General features: G+C 37.9%; 1 protein-coding gene across 3 annotated transcripts; it reads left to right on the top strand.

Annotated features, from left to right (window-relative positions):
- On the top strand, positions 1-16,695 carry top1b (DNA topoisomerase Ib). Of its 3 annotated transcripts, none has more exons than XR_008182550.1 (21): positions 1-168; positions 403-427; positions 3,372-3,468; positions 3,672-3,756; positions 3,871-3,920; positions 4,062-4,151; positions 4,236-4,326; positions 4,410-4,504; positions 4,588-4,703; positions 7,094-7,215; positions 7,359-7,481; positions 7,569-7,756; positions 10,206-10,350; positions 10,605-10,748; positions 12,147-12,332; positions 12,643-12,711; positions 13,620-13,760; positions 13,852-13,979; positions 14,062-14,156; positions 14,300-14,449; positions 14,934-16,695. XR_008182550.1 is itself a non-coding variant. In XM_052593741.1 (21 exons), exons 1-21 carry the CDS (start codon positions 136-138, stop codon positions 15,034-15,036), a joined length of 2,250 nt encoding a protein of 749 aa, XP_052449701.1. In that variant the 5' UTR covers positions 2-135; the 3' UTR covers positions 15,037-16,695. The 3 variants fall into 3 exon arrangements, 2 of the variants coding, with proteins under 2 accessions (XP_052449701.1, XP_052449702.1); XM_052593741.1 differs by having other exon boundaries at positions 2-168; positions 13,620-13,734; XM_052593742.1 differs by having other exon boundaries at positions 70-168; positions 3,140-3,468; positions 13,620-13,734.
- The last annotated feature ends 1,316 nt before the right edge of the window (positions 16,696-18,011 follow it).

The following is an 18,011-nucleotide window of genomic DNA, read 5'->3' as shown; positions in this document are numbered from 1 at the left end:
GCGCATGCGCAGTAGCGGCACAGTCAGACTTAGCTCGACGACTGTCACAGCTTTTAAAACACCGGCAGCTTCATCATCTCCAGCTTACACCTTCATCATCACCATCATCACCTTCTTCATCTCCAGAGTGTCATCATGAGTGGAGATCATGCACACAAACAGCACCAGGTACCATGTCTAGCATGCTCTCTATACTGAACCATTCTCGCAGGACATATCTGCAAATGTCTGCAATAAAAATGCTCCGTGATTGCAGTAAACTTGACAAACTAAAAGTTAAGATTGCACGTAAAAGGACAACATTGCAATGGCCCAGCGCCAGCTTCATGCGCTCGTATCTTCTGATTGTATGCGTTTGTGTCATTGACATGTCTTTAAATGCTGTATACATGTGTGTTTCAGATGCAGTCCGGGTCTGAGGACTACAGTAAGTGTTTTTAACAGAAGAGAAGCGCTGAAGAGCTCGTGACAGTTAAATACAGTGAGATGAAGCAGTCCCGTCCGTCTATTGTTCAGAAACAGCGCTGTGAAATCACACGTAACACCTCAAATACCGCACACCGACGGCACATTCGTGTAGAGAAGTATCTCGGTTAGCGGATAACGACAGTCATCGTGTCGCTTTTGAAGGATAACGGGCTGAAAGCGAGGAGACGATGCGTGAGGACTCGGTCTCTGCGCCATTTTCTTTTCTCTCAACATAAGCAGCATTTATATGAGAGACAGCAGAGATGATAACGAAATAACCGACCGAAATAACACAGTAACCACAGATGCTAATGAAAAATCATAATACAGTAATATGAAAGAAGCTTTTGGTATATTTCTGTGAGCAACACAACTGTGGTAACTCACTCACTATGGGGTTAAGCTAAAACTATGGTAACAATAACATAAAAGTCCTGTTATGTAGTATAACTGGCATATTTCCTGGTATTCACCATGGTAGGACTATGGTTTGGGTTATATGAATATGGTAATCATTCAGTATATAGGTGGACACAAAACCACAGGTTAAGAAATGCAGTCTTGTAGTTAATTAAGATCACAAACAAAGGTTTTCTGCAGTCAGTCTTGATTTACAGTCCCAGTTGAAACTCATGTACGCTGATATTAGTCTCTAAACACTCCTTCAAACTGCCTGAAATACGTGTGAGTTATATTTGTGGTGTACAGTGATCTGTATACCCTGTCCACTCTAAACCGGGGAATAAAAGCACTGTTTAGTTGATCTGTTTGTCACTTTGAGTTCTGGTTTAATTTCAAGCCTGTAAGATCAGCCGAAGTGAAGTTAGGACTGATGTTAAACAATGATTATGCATAAAATTACTTTATTTGAGCTATTTCTAGTTATTATTTGGAAAGGATGCTTCTTTTTAACCCTCTTTTGTTCTTCGGTCAAAAATGTTGAGGTCTTTTTAGATTGTTTTACTCCATGGATGGTATAAACTTGATAAAAGTTTTGGAGTACACAGCCTATGGAGCACACACACATATACAAAAATAAAATAAAATAATAATTACTAAATAATGGACATGATTTGAAAAGGTTAAATGGTTCTGAATGATTTTTGTTTTAAATGTTCATGTTCATTAAATGGATTAAAACTACTGCATAAATATAATCTGGTATCATAATATCCCCTAAACATTCAAAGAAATACAAGATATTGTTAACAGTTATGGGACCAATTCTCCCTATTAACAATAACTATAGCTTATTAGCATGCCTATTATTAACATATTGGCTGTTTATAAGTGCTTATAAAGCACATATTCTGCATGAACATATTTTACATCCCTAACTCTACCCAATATCTACTTAACAACTATCTTACTAACTATTAATAAGCAACACATTTGGAGTTTATTGTGACAAAAGTCATAGTTAATGGTTTGTTAATAGTAAGAATTGGACTTTAAAATAAAGTGTGACCAAAATATCAAACTCAAATACAGTACATTTCGTTGAAATAATAAAGGCCTCCACACAAGGAGCACTGGAGGGTTCAATCAATGTAAGAGATTCATATGTTGATGTGTACAGTATATATAATTGGGTGTAATTCTGGTAAGATGGGTTTTTTTGAGCTGGCAGACAAACCCCATGCAGTCATTGGACTGGCTTCACAATCTAATGCACTGCCAAAGCATCACGCTTTGCATGTTTCATGGTGGTCTTACATTTTTCAGGTGATCTTAAATGATACAGTAGCACAAAAGCATGAAGAATTGAATGAGAACAGCACATTGTGTTTGTACATGACCAGATCACTGATGTGCTGTTTTACTCTGTGATGCATGCACTAAGTAATTTTCAGTGTGTAAATGAATTAAATATAAATTAAAAGTGTCCAAAATCTAGGACATTAAGTGTAATGGGTACACTTACTCAAGAAATACTATCATAATGTATGATTACCATATTTTACCATATATTTATATACTATGGTGTTTACGTGGAGCAACAGGTTACCAAATTTCCTTTCTGGTACTTTATTGCTAATTAAGAATTGCAACACAATCCTATAATAACCACGTAATATACTGGTAATTGCTATTATGATGTAGCATCATGTAGTGTGAAATGGTTTAATTTACCGTATGCCAGTTACATGATACTGTACCATGTAATTGCATATCACTGACATTTGAGGGGTGTTTTTGAGAGTGTACAACGGTGCCAATTGCTTTTACTAATGTTATGTTAAAGGTTCACCCAAGAAATGAAAATTTGCTGAAAATATATTTACCCCTAAGCCATCCAAAATGTAGCATTGCATCACTTGCTCACCAGAGGATGCTCTGCAGTGAATGGGTGCCGTCAGAATGAGAGTCCAAACAGCTGCTAAAAACAAGTAATCCAGTCCACTCTAGTCCATCAGTTAATATCTTGAAGCGTCTTGTTTGCAAAGAAAAGTCTGTTGTCCACCCACACACTTGTTTTGAACCGTTCTGGACTGTTTTCCATCTGTGCATATTTCTTTCCTGATTCACACAAGATGATTTTTTCACTGGAGAAAGCAATTATATTTTAGCTGGAAACCACAGTTTGAAGTTGAAAACATTTTAATGATGAAGTTTCTCATTCAAACACACAGCTTTTCTTACTCGAGGATTATTGTGATGTCTTTATCAGATGTTTGGACTCTCAATCTGACGGCACCCATTCACTGCAGAGGATGAGCAAATGATGCAATGCTACATTTGAAGAAACAGACTCGTCTACATCTCGGATGGCCTGAGGGTCGGTCAGTTTTCTGAATTTAAATGAATTATTATGCGTTTCATTGAGATTTATGGCATCTCTGAATCTAAACCTGTCTGGTTTTCTCGCTGGTCTTTATGACACTTTATGGTTTTTGGCTCAGATTCACACAAACACAAGGACAAACATAAACACAGAGAACACAGCCACAAAGACCTCAAGAGAGACAAAGAGCGAGGAAACTTGAAGAACGGGAACAGGTGATTCTTTTCATTACTTCTGTTATTTTGACCATTTGTTTGAAGGTTTGTAAGCATCATTACTCCTCATGCGTTGACCTCTGCTTTGGTGTATTGATCTGTTGTTGCAGTCCTGCCCATTTCAATGGCATTAGTCATCATCAGAGATTCATTTATCTAGTGTCCTAAAGGAGAAACTGATCTGTTTTTCATTTGTTTTACAGTGAACACAGAAGCTCTTCTGAGAAGAAGCATCGAGAGAAAGAAAAAGAGCGGCTTAAGCACAAAGATAAGCAAAAAGAAGAAAAGGTTGATTTATTTGTGCCGTACCAGACAGTCACAAAATATTATGAATGAAATGATGTGTCAGTTTGAGCATGCTTATAAATCTTCTTTTGGGTGTGTATTTGTATTCTTGTGAAGTTTCGTAGCTCTGATGGCAAATATCGAGATCAAGAGAACGGCTTCGTAAGGTAAGACAAGCGATGCTCCTCTTTTATTAGTCACAGTCTTTTGATTTGCACATTGGAAAATATAAATAGTCTGTTATTTTATATATGCACCAACATAAACAAATAAAAATGGCACGTTCCACTGCTTATGTGTTGTTTCAGCTCTCTGTCAGTGAAAGTGGAAGAGGACAACAGCTATCATCAGCCCATCAAACATGAGAAACCTCTCAAGAGAGAGCGGGAGGAAGACGAGTATGTGCATTACAGATCAGTTCCCATCATCCTCAGCACATGCACACATTTGCTAAACCCATAATATTTCTGTTTGTCAAGCAGCTATGAACACAAACCCAAAAAGGTCAAAGTGGACCATGAGAAGAAAGTGAAAAGACGTAAACAGGAGGACAGTGATTATGAGGAGAGGGAGGTATGCATCGCTCTTTCTCCTGATCTACCTGCTCCTTCACTTTGGCGTTGGATTGTTACTCATGTCAGATCTGACCCGCTCAGGAAAAGAAACCAAAGAAGAGGACCAAAGAGGGGAAGAAAGACTCCACTGGAGGGAAGAAGAAAGCCAAAAACGAGCCGCAGGAAAAGTGGAAATGGTGAGACAAACTTGTACTTTTATTTTATTTTTTAATGTTTCTCCGTGCTATCTGCAGTGTTTGTGTCTTGCTCTGTTTCTCAGGTGGGAAGAGGAGAAATACACAGATGGCTCCAAATGGAGGTTTCTGGAGCACAAAGGGCCCGTGTTTCCCCCGCCGTATGAACCACTGCCAGACCGTATCAGGTTTTATTATGATGGTGAGGAGGGTTGACCTTTGACCCCCCCCCCCCCACCTGTCCGCTATCATATTCTGCTCAGAAACACTAAAATCATTACAGATTGACCAATAATTTCAATTTATAATTTCATTTTTTTTTACAACCAATACAATTAGTACTTTAAGATGATTTGCCTGTAACAACTGCTGTTTCCTGTTTTTTTACAATAGTATGCTTTCTTAAAAGAGATAACTAATTAATTAGAAAAGGCGAAAATAAATGTCACAAATAGTCAATTTCTAAAAACTAAAAATAGTATCAGCATGTACAATGAGTATACATACGCTGGTCATATAATTAGAATATCATCAAAAAGTTTATTTATTTCACTGATTCCATTCAAAAATGGAAACTTGTATATTATATTCATTCATTACACACAGACTGATTGTCAGGGTTTGGGGCTAATCACCTGCCTTTTGGGGTTGTGAGTGTGTGTTTGGATGGTTTGACAGCTCTCTTTGTCCACCTGTTTGATTTGAGTTTCCGCCGCCCTCCTTGTTTCTCCATTGTTAACCTTAATTTTTCGCCACCTGTTCTCAATGCTCTTCTAATTTGTTGCCTTTATAATTCCCTGTGTTTCTCTGTTCATTGCCAGACTGTTGTAACTCTTACCAATAGCTCGAGCTGGTCTGTGTACCTTGTTTTGTCTTCAGGCTCCAGTGTCTTTTGCTGTTTTGCTCTGTCTCTTGTTCTCACGAATGCAGTAGAAGATTCCAGCTCTCATGTCTCTGGTATTCGGCTGTCGAACGAGCTAAACTGTGGAACGATACTCATCTGCCTTCTCTTATCTGCTTTAATAAAGCTCAGTGTAAACCCGTAACTGAATCCAGCCCGTTTCTCCTGACACTGATGTATTTCAAATGTTTATTTCTTTTAATTTTTATGATTATAACTGACAACTAAGGAAAATCCCAAATTCAGTATCTCAGAAAATTAGAATATTACTTAAGACCAATACAAAGAAAGGATTTTTAGAAATCTTGGCCAACTGAAAAGTATGAACATGAAAAGTATGAGCATGTACAGCACTCAATACTTAGTTGTGTCTCCTTCTGCCTGAATGACTGCAGCAATGCGGCGTGGCATGGAGTCGATCAGTCTGTGGCACTGCTCAGGTGTTATGAGAGACCAGGTTGCTCTGAAAGTGTCCTTCAGCTCTTCTGCATTCTTGGGTCTGGCATATCTCATCTTCCTCTTCACAGTACCCCACAGATTTTCTAAGGGGTTAAGGTCAGGTGAGTTTGCTGGCCAATTAAGAACAGGGATACCATGGTCCTTAAACCAGGTACTGGTAGCTTTGGCACTGTGTGCAAGAGCCAGGTCCTGTTGGAAAATGAAATCTGCATCTCCATAAAGTTGGTCAGCAGCAGGAAACATGAAGTGGTCTAAAACTTCCTGGTATACGGCTGCATTGACCTTTGACCTCAGAAAACACAGTGGAGCAACAACAGCAGATGACATGGCACCCCAAACCATCACTGACTGTGGAAACTTTACACTGGACCTCAAGCAACGTGGATTGTGTGCCTCTCCTCTCTTCCTCCAGACTCTGGGACCCTGATATCCAAAGGAAATGCTGAATTTACTTTCATCAGAAAAAATAACTTTGGACCACTCAACAGCAGCCCAGTCCTTTATGTATTTAGACGCTTCTGACGCTGTCTGTTGTTCAAGAGTGGCTTGACACAAGGGATGCGAAGCTGAAACCCATGCCTTGCATACGTCTGTGTGTAGTGGTTCTTGAAGCACTGACTCCAGCTGCAGTCCACTCTTTGTGAATCTCCCCCGCATTTTTGAATGGGTTTTGTTTCACAATCCTCTCCAGGGTGCGGTTTTCTCTATTGCTTGTACACTTTTTTTCTACTACATCTTTTCCTTCCCTTCGCCTCTCTATTAATGTGCTTGGACACAGAGCTCTGTGAACAGCCAGCCTCTTTTGCAATCACCTTTTGTGTCTTGCCCTCCTTGTTCAAGGTGTCAATGGTCGTCTTTTGGACAACTGTCAGGTCAGCAGTCTTCCCCATGATTGTGTAGCCTACAGAACTAGACAGAGAGACCATTTAAAGGCTTTGCAGGTGTTTTGTGTTAATTAACTGATTAGAGTGTGGCACCAGGTGTCTTCAATATTGTAATATTCAGATAATGAATTTGGGATTTTCCTCAGTTGTCAGTTATAATGAAAAAGAAATAAACATTTGAAATATATCAGTCTGTGTGTAATGAATGAATATAATATACAAGTTTCACATTTTGAGTGGAATTTGTAAATTAAATCAAATTTTTTATGATACTCTAATTATATGACCAGCACATGTATATGATGAGGATATCTTCAGATGTTGAGATAATTGTCATGTGGTCCACAGGAAAGGCCATGAAGCTGAGCCCTGGTGCAGAGGAAGTGGCCACGTTTTATGCAAAAATGCTTGACCATGAGTACACAACTAAAGACATATTTAGAAAGAACTTCTTTAAAGATTGGAGGAAGGTAACACACTTTCCAATACATTACTGTCAGTATACTGTTGACAAATGCAGGTTTTACAGGAATAGTTTTATCAGCAGCTGGAATTGTGTAAATATTTGAAATTGTTCTTATGGAAATATTGTATCACAAATGTTTCTTGTAAGGAAATGACATCAGAGGAGAAGTCAAAGATCACAGAGCTGAAGAGATGTGACTTCACTGAGATGCACGAGTACTTTAAAGCACAATCTGAGGCCAGAAAACAGATGTCGAAAGAGGAGAAACAGGTTAGTTTGTCACTGGACCTGAATCTATGCAAACACACACATGCAGAAAACATTTAAACTATTATTCAATTAATCAATTTTCTACAGAAAATCAAAGAAGAGAACGAGCGCATTCTGCAGGAGTACGGATACTGTGTCATGGACAACCACAGGGAGCGGATCGGGAACTTTCGGATCGAGCCGCCGGGTCTGTTCCGCGGCCGTGGGGATCATCCTAAAATGGGCAAACTGAAGCGCCGCATCCGCCCCCAGGACATCATCATCAACTGCAGCAAGTCAGTCCCTGAGCAATCATTATTATTACTGGTTTATATTACTGGTCTCTGTCTATCTATCTGTCTGTCTGTCTGTCTATCTATCTATCTATCTATCCATCTATCTATCTATCTGTCTGCATGTCTGAAACTTAAAATTACAAACCTGATTCCAAAAAAGTTGGGATACTGTACAAATTGTTAATAAAAACAGATTGCAATCATGTGGAAGTTTACATTTTCTTCAGAATACAACATAGATGACATATCAAATGTTTAAACTGAGAAAGGTATCATTTTAAGAGAAAAATAAGTTGATTTTAAATTTCATGGCATCAACAAATCTCAAAAAAGTTGGGACAAGGCCATGTTTAGCACTGTGTGGCATCCCCTCTTCTTTTTATAACAGTCTGCAAACGTCTGGGGACTGAGGAGACCGGTAGATGAAGTTTAGGAATAGTAATGTTGTCCCATTCTTCTCTAATACAGGCTTCTAGTTGCTCAACTGTCTGAGGTCTTCTTTGTCACATCTTCCTCTTTATGATGCACCAAATGTTTTCTATGGGTGAAAGATCTGGACCTGGCCATTTCTGTCCTCGGATCCTTCTTCTACACAGCCATGATGTTGTAATTGAATGTGGTCTGACATTGTCATGTTGGAAAATGCAAGGTCTTCCCTGAAAGACACGACGTCTGGATGGGAGCATATGTTGTTCTAGAACTTGGAAATACCTTTCAGCATTGATGGTGCAGATGTGTAAGCTGCCCATGCCACACACACTCATGCAACCCCATACCATCAGAGATGCAGGCTTCTGAACTGAGTGCTGATAACAACTTGGGTTGTCCTTGTCCTCTTTAGTCCGGATGACATAGCGTCCCAGTTTTCCAAAAAGAACTTCAAATTTTGATTCTTCTGACCACAAAACAGTTTTCCACTTTGCCACAGTCCATTTTAAATGAGCGTTAGCCCAGAGAAAACACCTGTGCTTCTGGATCATGTTTAGATATCGCTTCTTTTTTGACCTATAGAGTATTAGCCTGCAATGGCGAATGGCACGGTGGACTGTGTTCACCGACAATGTTTTCTGGAAGTATTCCTGAGCCCATGTTGAGATTTCCATTACAGTATCATTCCTGTATGTGATGCAGTGGCGTCTAAGGGCCTGAAGATCATGGTCATCTAGTATGGTTTTCCTGCCTTGACCCTTACACACAGAGATTGTTCCAGATTCTCTGAATCTTTGGAAGATATTATGCACTGTAGATGATGATAACTTCAAACTGCAATTTTTCTCTGAGAAACTCCTTTCTGATATTGCTCCACTATTTTTCACTGCAGCGTTGGGGGAATTGGTGATCCTCTGCCCATCTTGACTTCTGAGAGACACTGCCACTCTGAGAGGCTATTTTTATACCCAATCATGTTCTCAATTGATCTAATAAGTTGCATACTGGTATTCCAGCTGTTCCTTATATGTACATTTAACTTTTCCAGCCTCTTATTGCTACCTGTAACAACTTTTTTGGAAAGTATAGCTCTCATGAAATCCAAAATGAGCCAATATTTGGCAAGACATTTCAAAATGTCTCACTTTACACCATTGATATGTTATCTATATTATATTGTGTATAAGTTTATGAGATTTGTAAATTATTCCATTCCGTTTTTACTCACAAATTGTACAGTGTCCCAAATTTTTTGGAATCAGGTTTGTATATTTTTACAGATTTTTGAAACATTTTCTTAGACACATGAAATTACGGTAGAAATATAAAGATATACAAACAATAACAAACAGTTTGTAAATATTGCTGAATTGTCTAGTCATGTTTAGCAGTTTGCATCTTACCTCAGCTCGCATTCAAATGCCGTCTGTGGATAGTACATAGCATGTTAGTCAACACATCAAAATAAGTGCACTTGGAAGCTGGACAAAGTAACGATAATGCTTTTTAATTATAACACACACTTCTGTTAATAAACATAATAATGAAATTGAACTCTTTTTAAATTTTTTAAGGCATTTTATGACATTAATATTGTAGAATCTGCAAGTAAAGATTTGAAGTACACTATAAGTGCACATACAATGCAATTAAGCAGACTTCTTTCTCACAAGTGTTAGTTTAGTGGTTAATAATCTGAGGTCTTGACCTGAGGCAGCCCATATATTTAGCAGACTGTTGTTGTTGTTGCTCACCGCTTATAGAGGAGCTGTTTATCCTGAGAGCGTGTCAGAGCTCCACTTCCTGTGTGTGTTGTGGCCGGCCTGATCCTGTTTTGCTTTGGCAGATGTGTCATGCTCAAACTCTGATGATATCTTTCATACAGATCTTCAACAGAAGGAATGTCAGTTTTCCACATTAGATTTCACTGTCAGGTTAAAACAAATGCTTTTATCAACAAGCAGAAAAACTGTTACGTGTATTTAGAATATGATGATCCTCCGTCGTCTGTTGTCCTCAGAGATTCGGTCCACCCTAAAGCGCCTCCAGGCAGCAGGTGGAAGGAAGTTCGTCATGATAATAAAGTCACGTGGCTGGTGTCTTGGACGGAGAACATTCAGGGCTCCATCAAATACATCATGCTCAACCCCAGCTCCAGAATCAAGGTCAGCCAACACCTAGCCCCAATCCCATCATTAGAGCTTCACTATTCTATAGTAATGCGCTGCTTACTGACACACACACTCATTTGTTCCTGTAAATTGTGGGGACTATCTATAGACTTCTATTACTTTTATCCTAGTAGTCGATTAATTGATTAATGGTCCAATGCAAACTTTGAATGGCAGTTATATTGACAAACTGGCATATGAAATACAAACAATGGACTTCTGACTTGAGATTTTTGCGTGCATCTCAGGGAGAGAAGGACTGGCAGAAGTACGAGACGGCGCGACGGCTGAAGAAGAGTGTGGAGCGCATCCGAGCGCAGTACCGCGAGGACTGGAGGAGTAAAGAGATGAGGATCAGACAGAGAGCCGTCGCTCTGTACTTCATTGACAAGGTCTCCTCATCACACAGGCCACCTCACATCATCTGTTAAGACGAACATGTGTGATTATCGCCGGTGTTTAACGCCTCGTGACTAAACAAAGAGGGCGCCAATGCGAAACGCGAGATGTAAAAGCGTAATTTAAAAAGAAAATCCCTCAGGATTGTTTTTTTTTGGTTTGACGCCGCATTAATAACGGGGCGACAAATGAGATTTGCGCTTTTGTTCACGTGCATGGAGCTGCTGAGGTTACAGTTAAACATGACTTGGTGGCGCTCAAGCACAAACCAGTCTTGCCGAGCACACTTGATACCTAACGACGAAGAGGAAGGAAGAGGAATTGCAGATCAAATAGGATTTGATGTGTAGCGGGGTATTTCTGTCTTTCACTATGTGCCGTCTAATGTCGGGGAGTGAATTTGCATGTTCACTCGGCTCATCATCACAGAAGATTGCTTGGGTATGAACACAAAGACCTGTCGAAAAACGTAGGTGATAAGCACAGGCGATCATCTCGGTGTGTACGAGGCTTCACATTCACTACATTTGCTTTCTGGGAGCAAATCATGCTAATTGGTCTAATCTTGAGCTAAATTGAACTTTCAATAATGAAGTAAGATATTAGTCATAATCTACCCTTTTTTATTAAGTATTTGGTAGTATCTTAGGTTGGGGAACATTATTTACTTTTAACTAGTTGCTTATTATCATGCATATTACCAGCATATTGGCTGTTTATAAAGCACATATTAATACCTAAACTTAACAACTACTTTATAAACTATTAATAAGCACCGAACTAGGAGTTTATTGAGGGAAAACTCTTAAAAGTGTGAATATGTGTTTCCTAATCTAAAGTGTGACCTAGTAACATATATCAGTGATCCACGACTGGAGGTGCTTCAGGGCCCAGATTTGAATTGGACCACAAAAAAAAAGAAATATTGCAAAACTATTGGTAAACAAAAGTTTAATCACGGTATATATTAATGCGCTGCTTTAATTGATGCACACACACACACACACACACACACACACAGTCGGAGATCGCAGATTGCGATCACATAAACTCATCACCACATCCTCGTGATTTTTTGTAATAAATAGCCTAGATTCTAGGTCACTTCATTATATTCCCAAACTACGAGGTGGCAAAATCACTGGAATGTTAGGACTAGCATTAGCATTTTTACCCTTCCAGTCAAATTTTGCGCTGCAAAGCGCAATACTGATTTTAACTTGTGTATAACTTGGCAAATGACCTTGAATAAGCAGGACAATCAACGGCTTGCCGTGAATTAAAGGATTTTAAATGCACGACGTGATTTCAGACGAGTGTTCATCAGGACGGCCTGAGTTGACTCTGTACTGCACTGAAAGCTGTTGATGTGTGTTTGTGTTTGCGTGTAGCTGGCTCTGAGGGCAGGGAATGAGAAGGACGAGGGGGAGACGGCAGATACGGTGGGCTGCTGCTCTCTGCGCGTGGAGCACATCAGACTGCACCCTCAGATGGACGGACAGGACTACGTGGTGGAGCTGGACTTCCCGGGAAAAGACTCCATCCGTTACTACAACAAAGTCCCCGTAGAGAAAAGAGTGAGACAATCTGCATATGAGCTGCATATTGGTGATATTTAAAGAGATAGTTCACCCAAAAATGAAAATTGTGTCATTAATGGCTCAATCTCAATGTCGTTCCAAACCCGTAAGACCTCCGTTCATCTTCAGAACACAAATGAAGGTATTTTGGATGAAATCCGAGAGCTTTCTGATCTTCCATTGACACCAAGGATCCTAACACCATCAAGGCATTTAATGACAGAATTTTCATTTTTGAGTGATTGGAGATTTAAGATGTTATTTAATATTTATTCATAATGAATATATATTGGTTTTGTTGTGTTAGGTATTTAAAAACCTTCAGTTGTTCCTTGAAAACAAGCAGGGGAAAGATGATCTATTCGACCGACTCAATGTAAGACCTTCATACTACATTTCACCATGAACATCCTCTTTCCTAGTCTGCATCTTGTTTAAACAAGCCTGTGCTGTGAAATGATAATCAGAAACAACTCTGTTTTTAAACGCAGAAATTTATTTGAGATAAAATAAAAAAATATTGCATACAGTCAGGTCTGGAAGTATTCAGACACTGACATATTTTTTGTGCTTTTGCCTAAATGGATTTGCAGTATGCTTGGTATGCTTTTGTGGCTCATTTAGTATGATGCAGTGAGAATATAGAGCTCATACTAGGTGGGAAAAAGCCTTTTTAGTTTTATTCAGACACAAATTAAGCAAAATGACATGATTTGTGCATATGCTGATATTTACATGGACACTAAGTAAGATGAAACTCTGGCAGCTGGTAATGTAATAAGTGAGATTAGTACAACAGACTACTTGCATAAAATGATACAAATATCAGTTTTCACTCTATATCTCCAATAATACATCTTAGTAAGATGATATATAATTGCTTATTTTGATCACAGCTCTGTAGTTCAAAATATGTAATGCAGTGCAATACGAGGACTGAGAGGTGATCATATTTGATACTTATATTTGAACACGATTCTTTAAAAAGCAAGTCTGTATAATCAAGTAAACCTAAGCTGCTTCTTTCCAGTAAATTTCAATCTTGTAAGAATAACTTTTGTATTATCAGTAATATTTCATTTATAAAAAATCTGTATATATTTCACAACAAAGAGACACGTGAACCACAACATTTACAACTTTACTAAAAAGGCTTTTCTTGCTAAATATTGCTAAACTATCAGTCAGACGACAGAAGGCATGGAGTAGATTATACGCAGAAGGCTTTCAGAATTTGCATATCAAATATAATACCTGATGTGCACCGTCTGCTCTGTTCTTTAGACATCAATTCTGAATAAACATCTCCAGGATTTGATGGATGGGTTGACGGCGAAAGTGTTTCGCACTTATAATGCATCCATTACCCTCCAGCAGCAGCTCAAAGAACTGAGCAGCTGTGAGTCCGTCTCTCCTCGGGTCCATGTCTGTGTACTTGATCAATTATTTGCTGATACCCATTTTATTTCAAAATTCTTTAAATGACCTAAAACCCCCTTCATCCTAAATGTTACAGCTGATGATAACATCCCTGAGAAGATCCTCTCTTATAACAGAGCGAATCGCGCTGTGGCTGTTCTCTGCAACCACCAGAGGGCGCCACCAAAAACCTTTGAGAAGTCCATGCACAACTTACAGACCAAGGTACGAGTGACGAGTGAGTTATTTGAATTCTGGCCTTTTTGCAGTCATCCATAAACAGAAATATTGTGTATCGTTATTGTAGATCGACGAGAAAAAGAAACAGCTCTCTGCTGCCAAGAAGGAACTTAAAGCAGCCAAAGCTGATGCCAAGACGCTTCGCAATGAGAAGAGTAAAAAGTAAGCAGTCTTTTATTTAAACCTTTTGTTTAAATTTTTGGAAAAACTTGAAACTAGGTAGTAAAAAGGAGATATAAAAAGATTGTTATATAATAGCCATACGTGTTTTCTCTAATAAATGTGTGTGTTTTTGCTGTGTTGAGGGCGGTGGAGATGAAGAAGAAGGCAGTGGAGAGGATATCTGAGCAGCTGATGAAGCTGGAGGTTCAGGCCACAGATCGTGAAGAGAATAAACAGATTGCATTAGGCACATCTAAACTCAACTACCTGGACCCGCGAATCTCAGTCGCCTGGTAAGAGATATCTGTGTTTTCACATTGACTTTGGCAACTTGGACTTCATTCTAGTAGTTTAAGCTTTACTGTAGATTTAGTGCAAAAAGTACTTGTGTGGAAAGAGTTTTAAGGTTGCATATGTCCCTTCAAAGTAAAGAGGGGAAAAACATGCAGGCGGGAACAATAGACTCTGGCGGTTTTCCTCTTGTATGTAATGTCCGTGGGTGGGAGTAGTGGCGGTTTAGGGCCAGAGAAGGGTCTGTGCCTGAACCAGACTCCTGCCTCTGTGTGTACTGTCATCAGCCCACCTCTCGGCTTATTTTTGGAAAAACTCCATCTTATGACACAATGGCCCCTTCACCAGTTTCTCAATGCGAGAACTCTTTGTTTTGGAAAAGCATGGAAGAATATCTCTTTGACCTTTACCTCTGCTAAATGTGTGTTTGTGAAAGAGACTTTCTCCAGCCTTGACATCTTGTTTACTACTTTCTTCCCTCCACAGGTGCAAAAAATGGGGAGTTCCCATTGAGAAGATCTACAACAAAACACAGCGAGAAAAGTTTGCCTGGGCTATTGACATGACAGATGAAGACTTTGAGTTTTAAAACTTTTATTGTTATTATTTTGATGGATTGTTTATAAAGAAGATTTAGCACAAGATTATGTAAAAAATACAGAGCAAGCCAGTAGTTTCTCTCAAAATGAGGGTCTACATGAGTTAAGTGGTTTTTTGTTCAATCCATACTGCATTTTTTTAAAACAGAAGAGGGCCTGATACTGAGCCTTGCTGAACACCATGTGTCTATTCAAGAAAGGCTGTAGTTCATTTCATTAGTATCCTTTGGTTTTAACCTTCAGATTTATTGATGAATTTTGTATTTTCATAGAAACAAATAATGAAATACTGCAACGCCTGATATCCTTAATGAAAGAGATGTAAAATGAGAAATTCTGTATAAAACTGAGTTAAAAAGGAAAAAAATGTTTTTAGCTGACATATAAATCAGAGGCACCAATGTCATTACAATGCATTGCAACAAAATGTGAATGTAGTCTTTTTTAATTGTTTTAATATCTCTATTAGGGATTAACCTTTCATTTTTAATGTGTGCATAGAAATTTGTTTTACCAAAAGTATATGATTTTAAATATAGCCATTATTACTGTGTATCCTTTTTAGTGTTAGTCTGTTTTTTATTTACATTTTTTTATTATGTAATTACATTTTTGAGAATTTGCTGTGGTATACCAGTTTCTCACGAAAATAAATTATTTACATTGCATGACACTAGTTACCAGTGTATAGGAAAACTTGTTTATTCCAGTTGGTCACTGTTTAAACTATGAATCTATAAATGAAGAAGTCCATCGTGTGCACTGTCAATAGAAAAATGTTTCTGACCACTGTGAGGTAAATCTATTAGATAATGTACTTTTTAATTTGAAGTCTTGTAAGGTTCTGCTTACAGTTTTTAAAAGCATATAAATGAAAAGCAGCTAATATAACATTTTATCCATCTTTCACCCAAGTTTATAGCTCTTTTTTGTTTCTAACCATACTTTAAAAAGAAAAGAATTATCTTAAAGAAAATATTTTTATACCAATTGAGGAAAAGTCCCTTTCTGTAAGACTGCTTTTTTTTGATAAATTAAACTGAAGTCATCTGGTACCTGGTTAGAGCTCAGACATTGTTGTAAATGTTATATGCAAGATTAATAACACAATTAAACACACCTTCATTCTTCTGTAATTTATTGGGCAGTATAACAATGTGAACTTCAATGTTGATTTTGCTTTGCATTAGTGTAGTAGGACATTATCAGGTTACATAGTCCTTTTGTGAAGGTTATGTGTTCAGTGTAATTATTGACAGTTTAACTGTACATTAACTCTTAGTGTAAGCCAAGTTTAGTTTAAGATGGATTTTTAAGTCTGTTGATTTATATAGACATTGTTTACAGTAATTTAATGACAGAGAAATGTATATGTAATTTAAATGACACTGGGTCTTAAATGCGGGAAACTGAAGTGAATGAAAACAGAATGCTTGGTACTTGTATGAAACAATATTTGGTAAAAAAAAAAAAAAAAAGAAGAAGAAGAAGAAAGAAAGAAAAAAAGGCTACCCTATGTATCAAAAGGACATATTTACACATTCCTGAAGAAATATGGAAAAACTTCATCTGAAGAGGGTTTTCCTTGTTTAAGCATTTGTTTATTAACGTTATATGCCTAGAATAAAGGTTTTAAGGTCATACCCACATCCTCCGTGTCTTGTGCTTTGAACGTGTGTCTGCAGCGATCTGCACCTGCGGCTTTGGTTTATAACCTCTTCCTATGAGGGCATTGTGCAATCGCATGCATGTCTGCTGTCATATTATGCATACCAGTTTTGATTTGCAGAATATGCATTTCTAAAAAGAAAAAAAAGGTTATGATTTTAAAGGAGTTTCGGAATCTATTTAACAAGATAAGCTTATAAGGATACAGCTCAGCCAAAATGAATGTTTAATAATAAATACATTGAGGACAAGTGGACAGACTGTCAATTCATAAAGTGATCAGCTGTTTCCTCACATAAGTCAGCATAATGAAGTCTCTCCTCCACTGAGTGGTGAGTAATAACTTCAAATCCTGGTTTGACAATGATATGAAGAGAGTAGGCAGTGCTGCAAGTGCACATAAGTAGAATACTACATTTTTTGGTTTTGCTAGTAAGTGCTGTATCTAGAGCACACTGCATCACATTGCAGCCACGATGCAATCAATGCACAGCACTAGATTTTCATTTCCAGTGGAAGTGAACCAGAAGTAGTTTTTAATACCTTGACCAGACTACCAAAAAAAAAAAAAAGCTAAATTACTAATTTTATTTTTGTCTTAGAATTTCACTCTATACACAACCACTGCCTATGTTTTACATAAAAAATTACATACTGAACAGTTTCACATGCTTTTACACAAAATATTAGGTAATACACAGTGCATACTGTGCAGCATATAATAAGCAGTACACTTGTGTTGTATTCAAGCTGTCTGAATATGCCTACTTACATAATATATAGTATGTAAAAAAAAAAAAAAAAAAAAACAGTGGCCCAGAGGAGCAGTATGTCTGAAGTTATGACATTTGAAAAACAGTAGGCAAAAAGTAGCATTGCAACAAATGCTGGTCGGTCACATGACAGTAACAACATGGCTGGTGTAGCACTTCCAGATTTCATTCTATGAAACAAGTTTCAAACTATATGTAGTGCCTACTAGAGAGTATGTGATTTCAGACCTATGTGTCTTTCAGCTGTGATTTCACCTGTCTGTATACATACAATATATATATATATATATATATATATATATATATATATATATATATATATATATATATATATATATATATTGCAGCCATAGTAATTCTGATATTGTAGTACAGTACTATTCCAAAGAACCATAATGAATATTATTTAACACTTACAGAGTATGAAATACTGTGCAGTACATAGTACACACAGCAATAATCAACCAGTATTCCATTCTGAACACAGACATACTGAACAGTTTCACATACTTTTTGTTCAAAAT

This window comes from Carassius gibelio, chromosome B23, assembly GCF_023724105.1.
Source record: "Carassius gibelio isolate Cgi1373 ecotype wild population from Czech Republic chromosome B23, carGib1.2-hapl.c, whole genome shotgun sequence".
Lineage (NCBI taxonomy): Eukaryota > Metazoa > Chordata > Actinopteri > Cypriniformes > Cyprinidae > Carassius > Carassius gibelio.
Note: the sequence above shows the minus strand (reverse complement) of the source record. Positions and strands in the feature narration are given on the sequence as shown.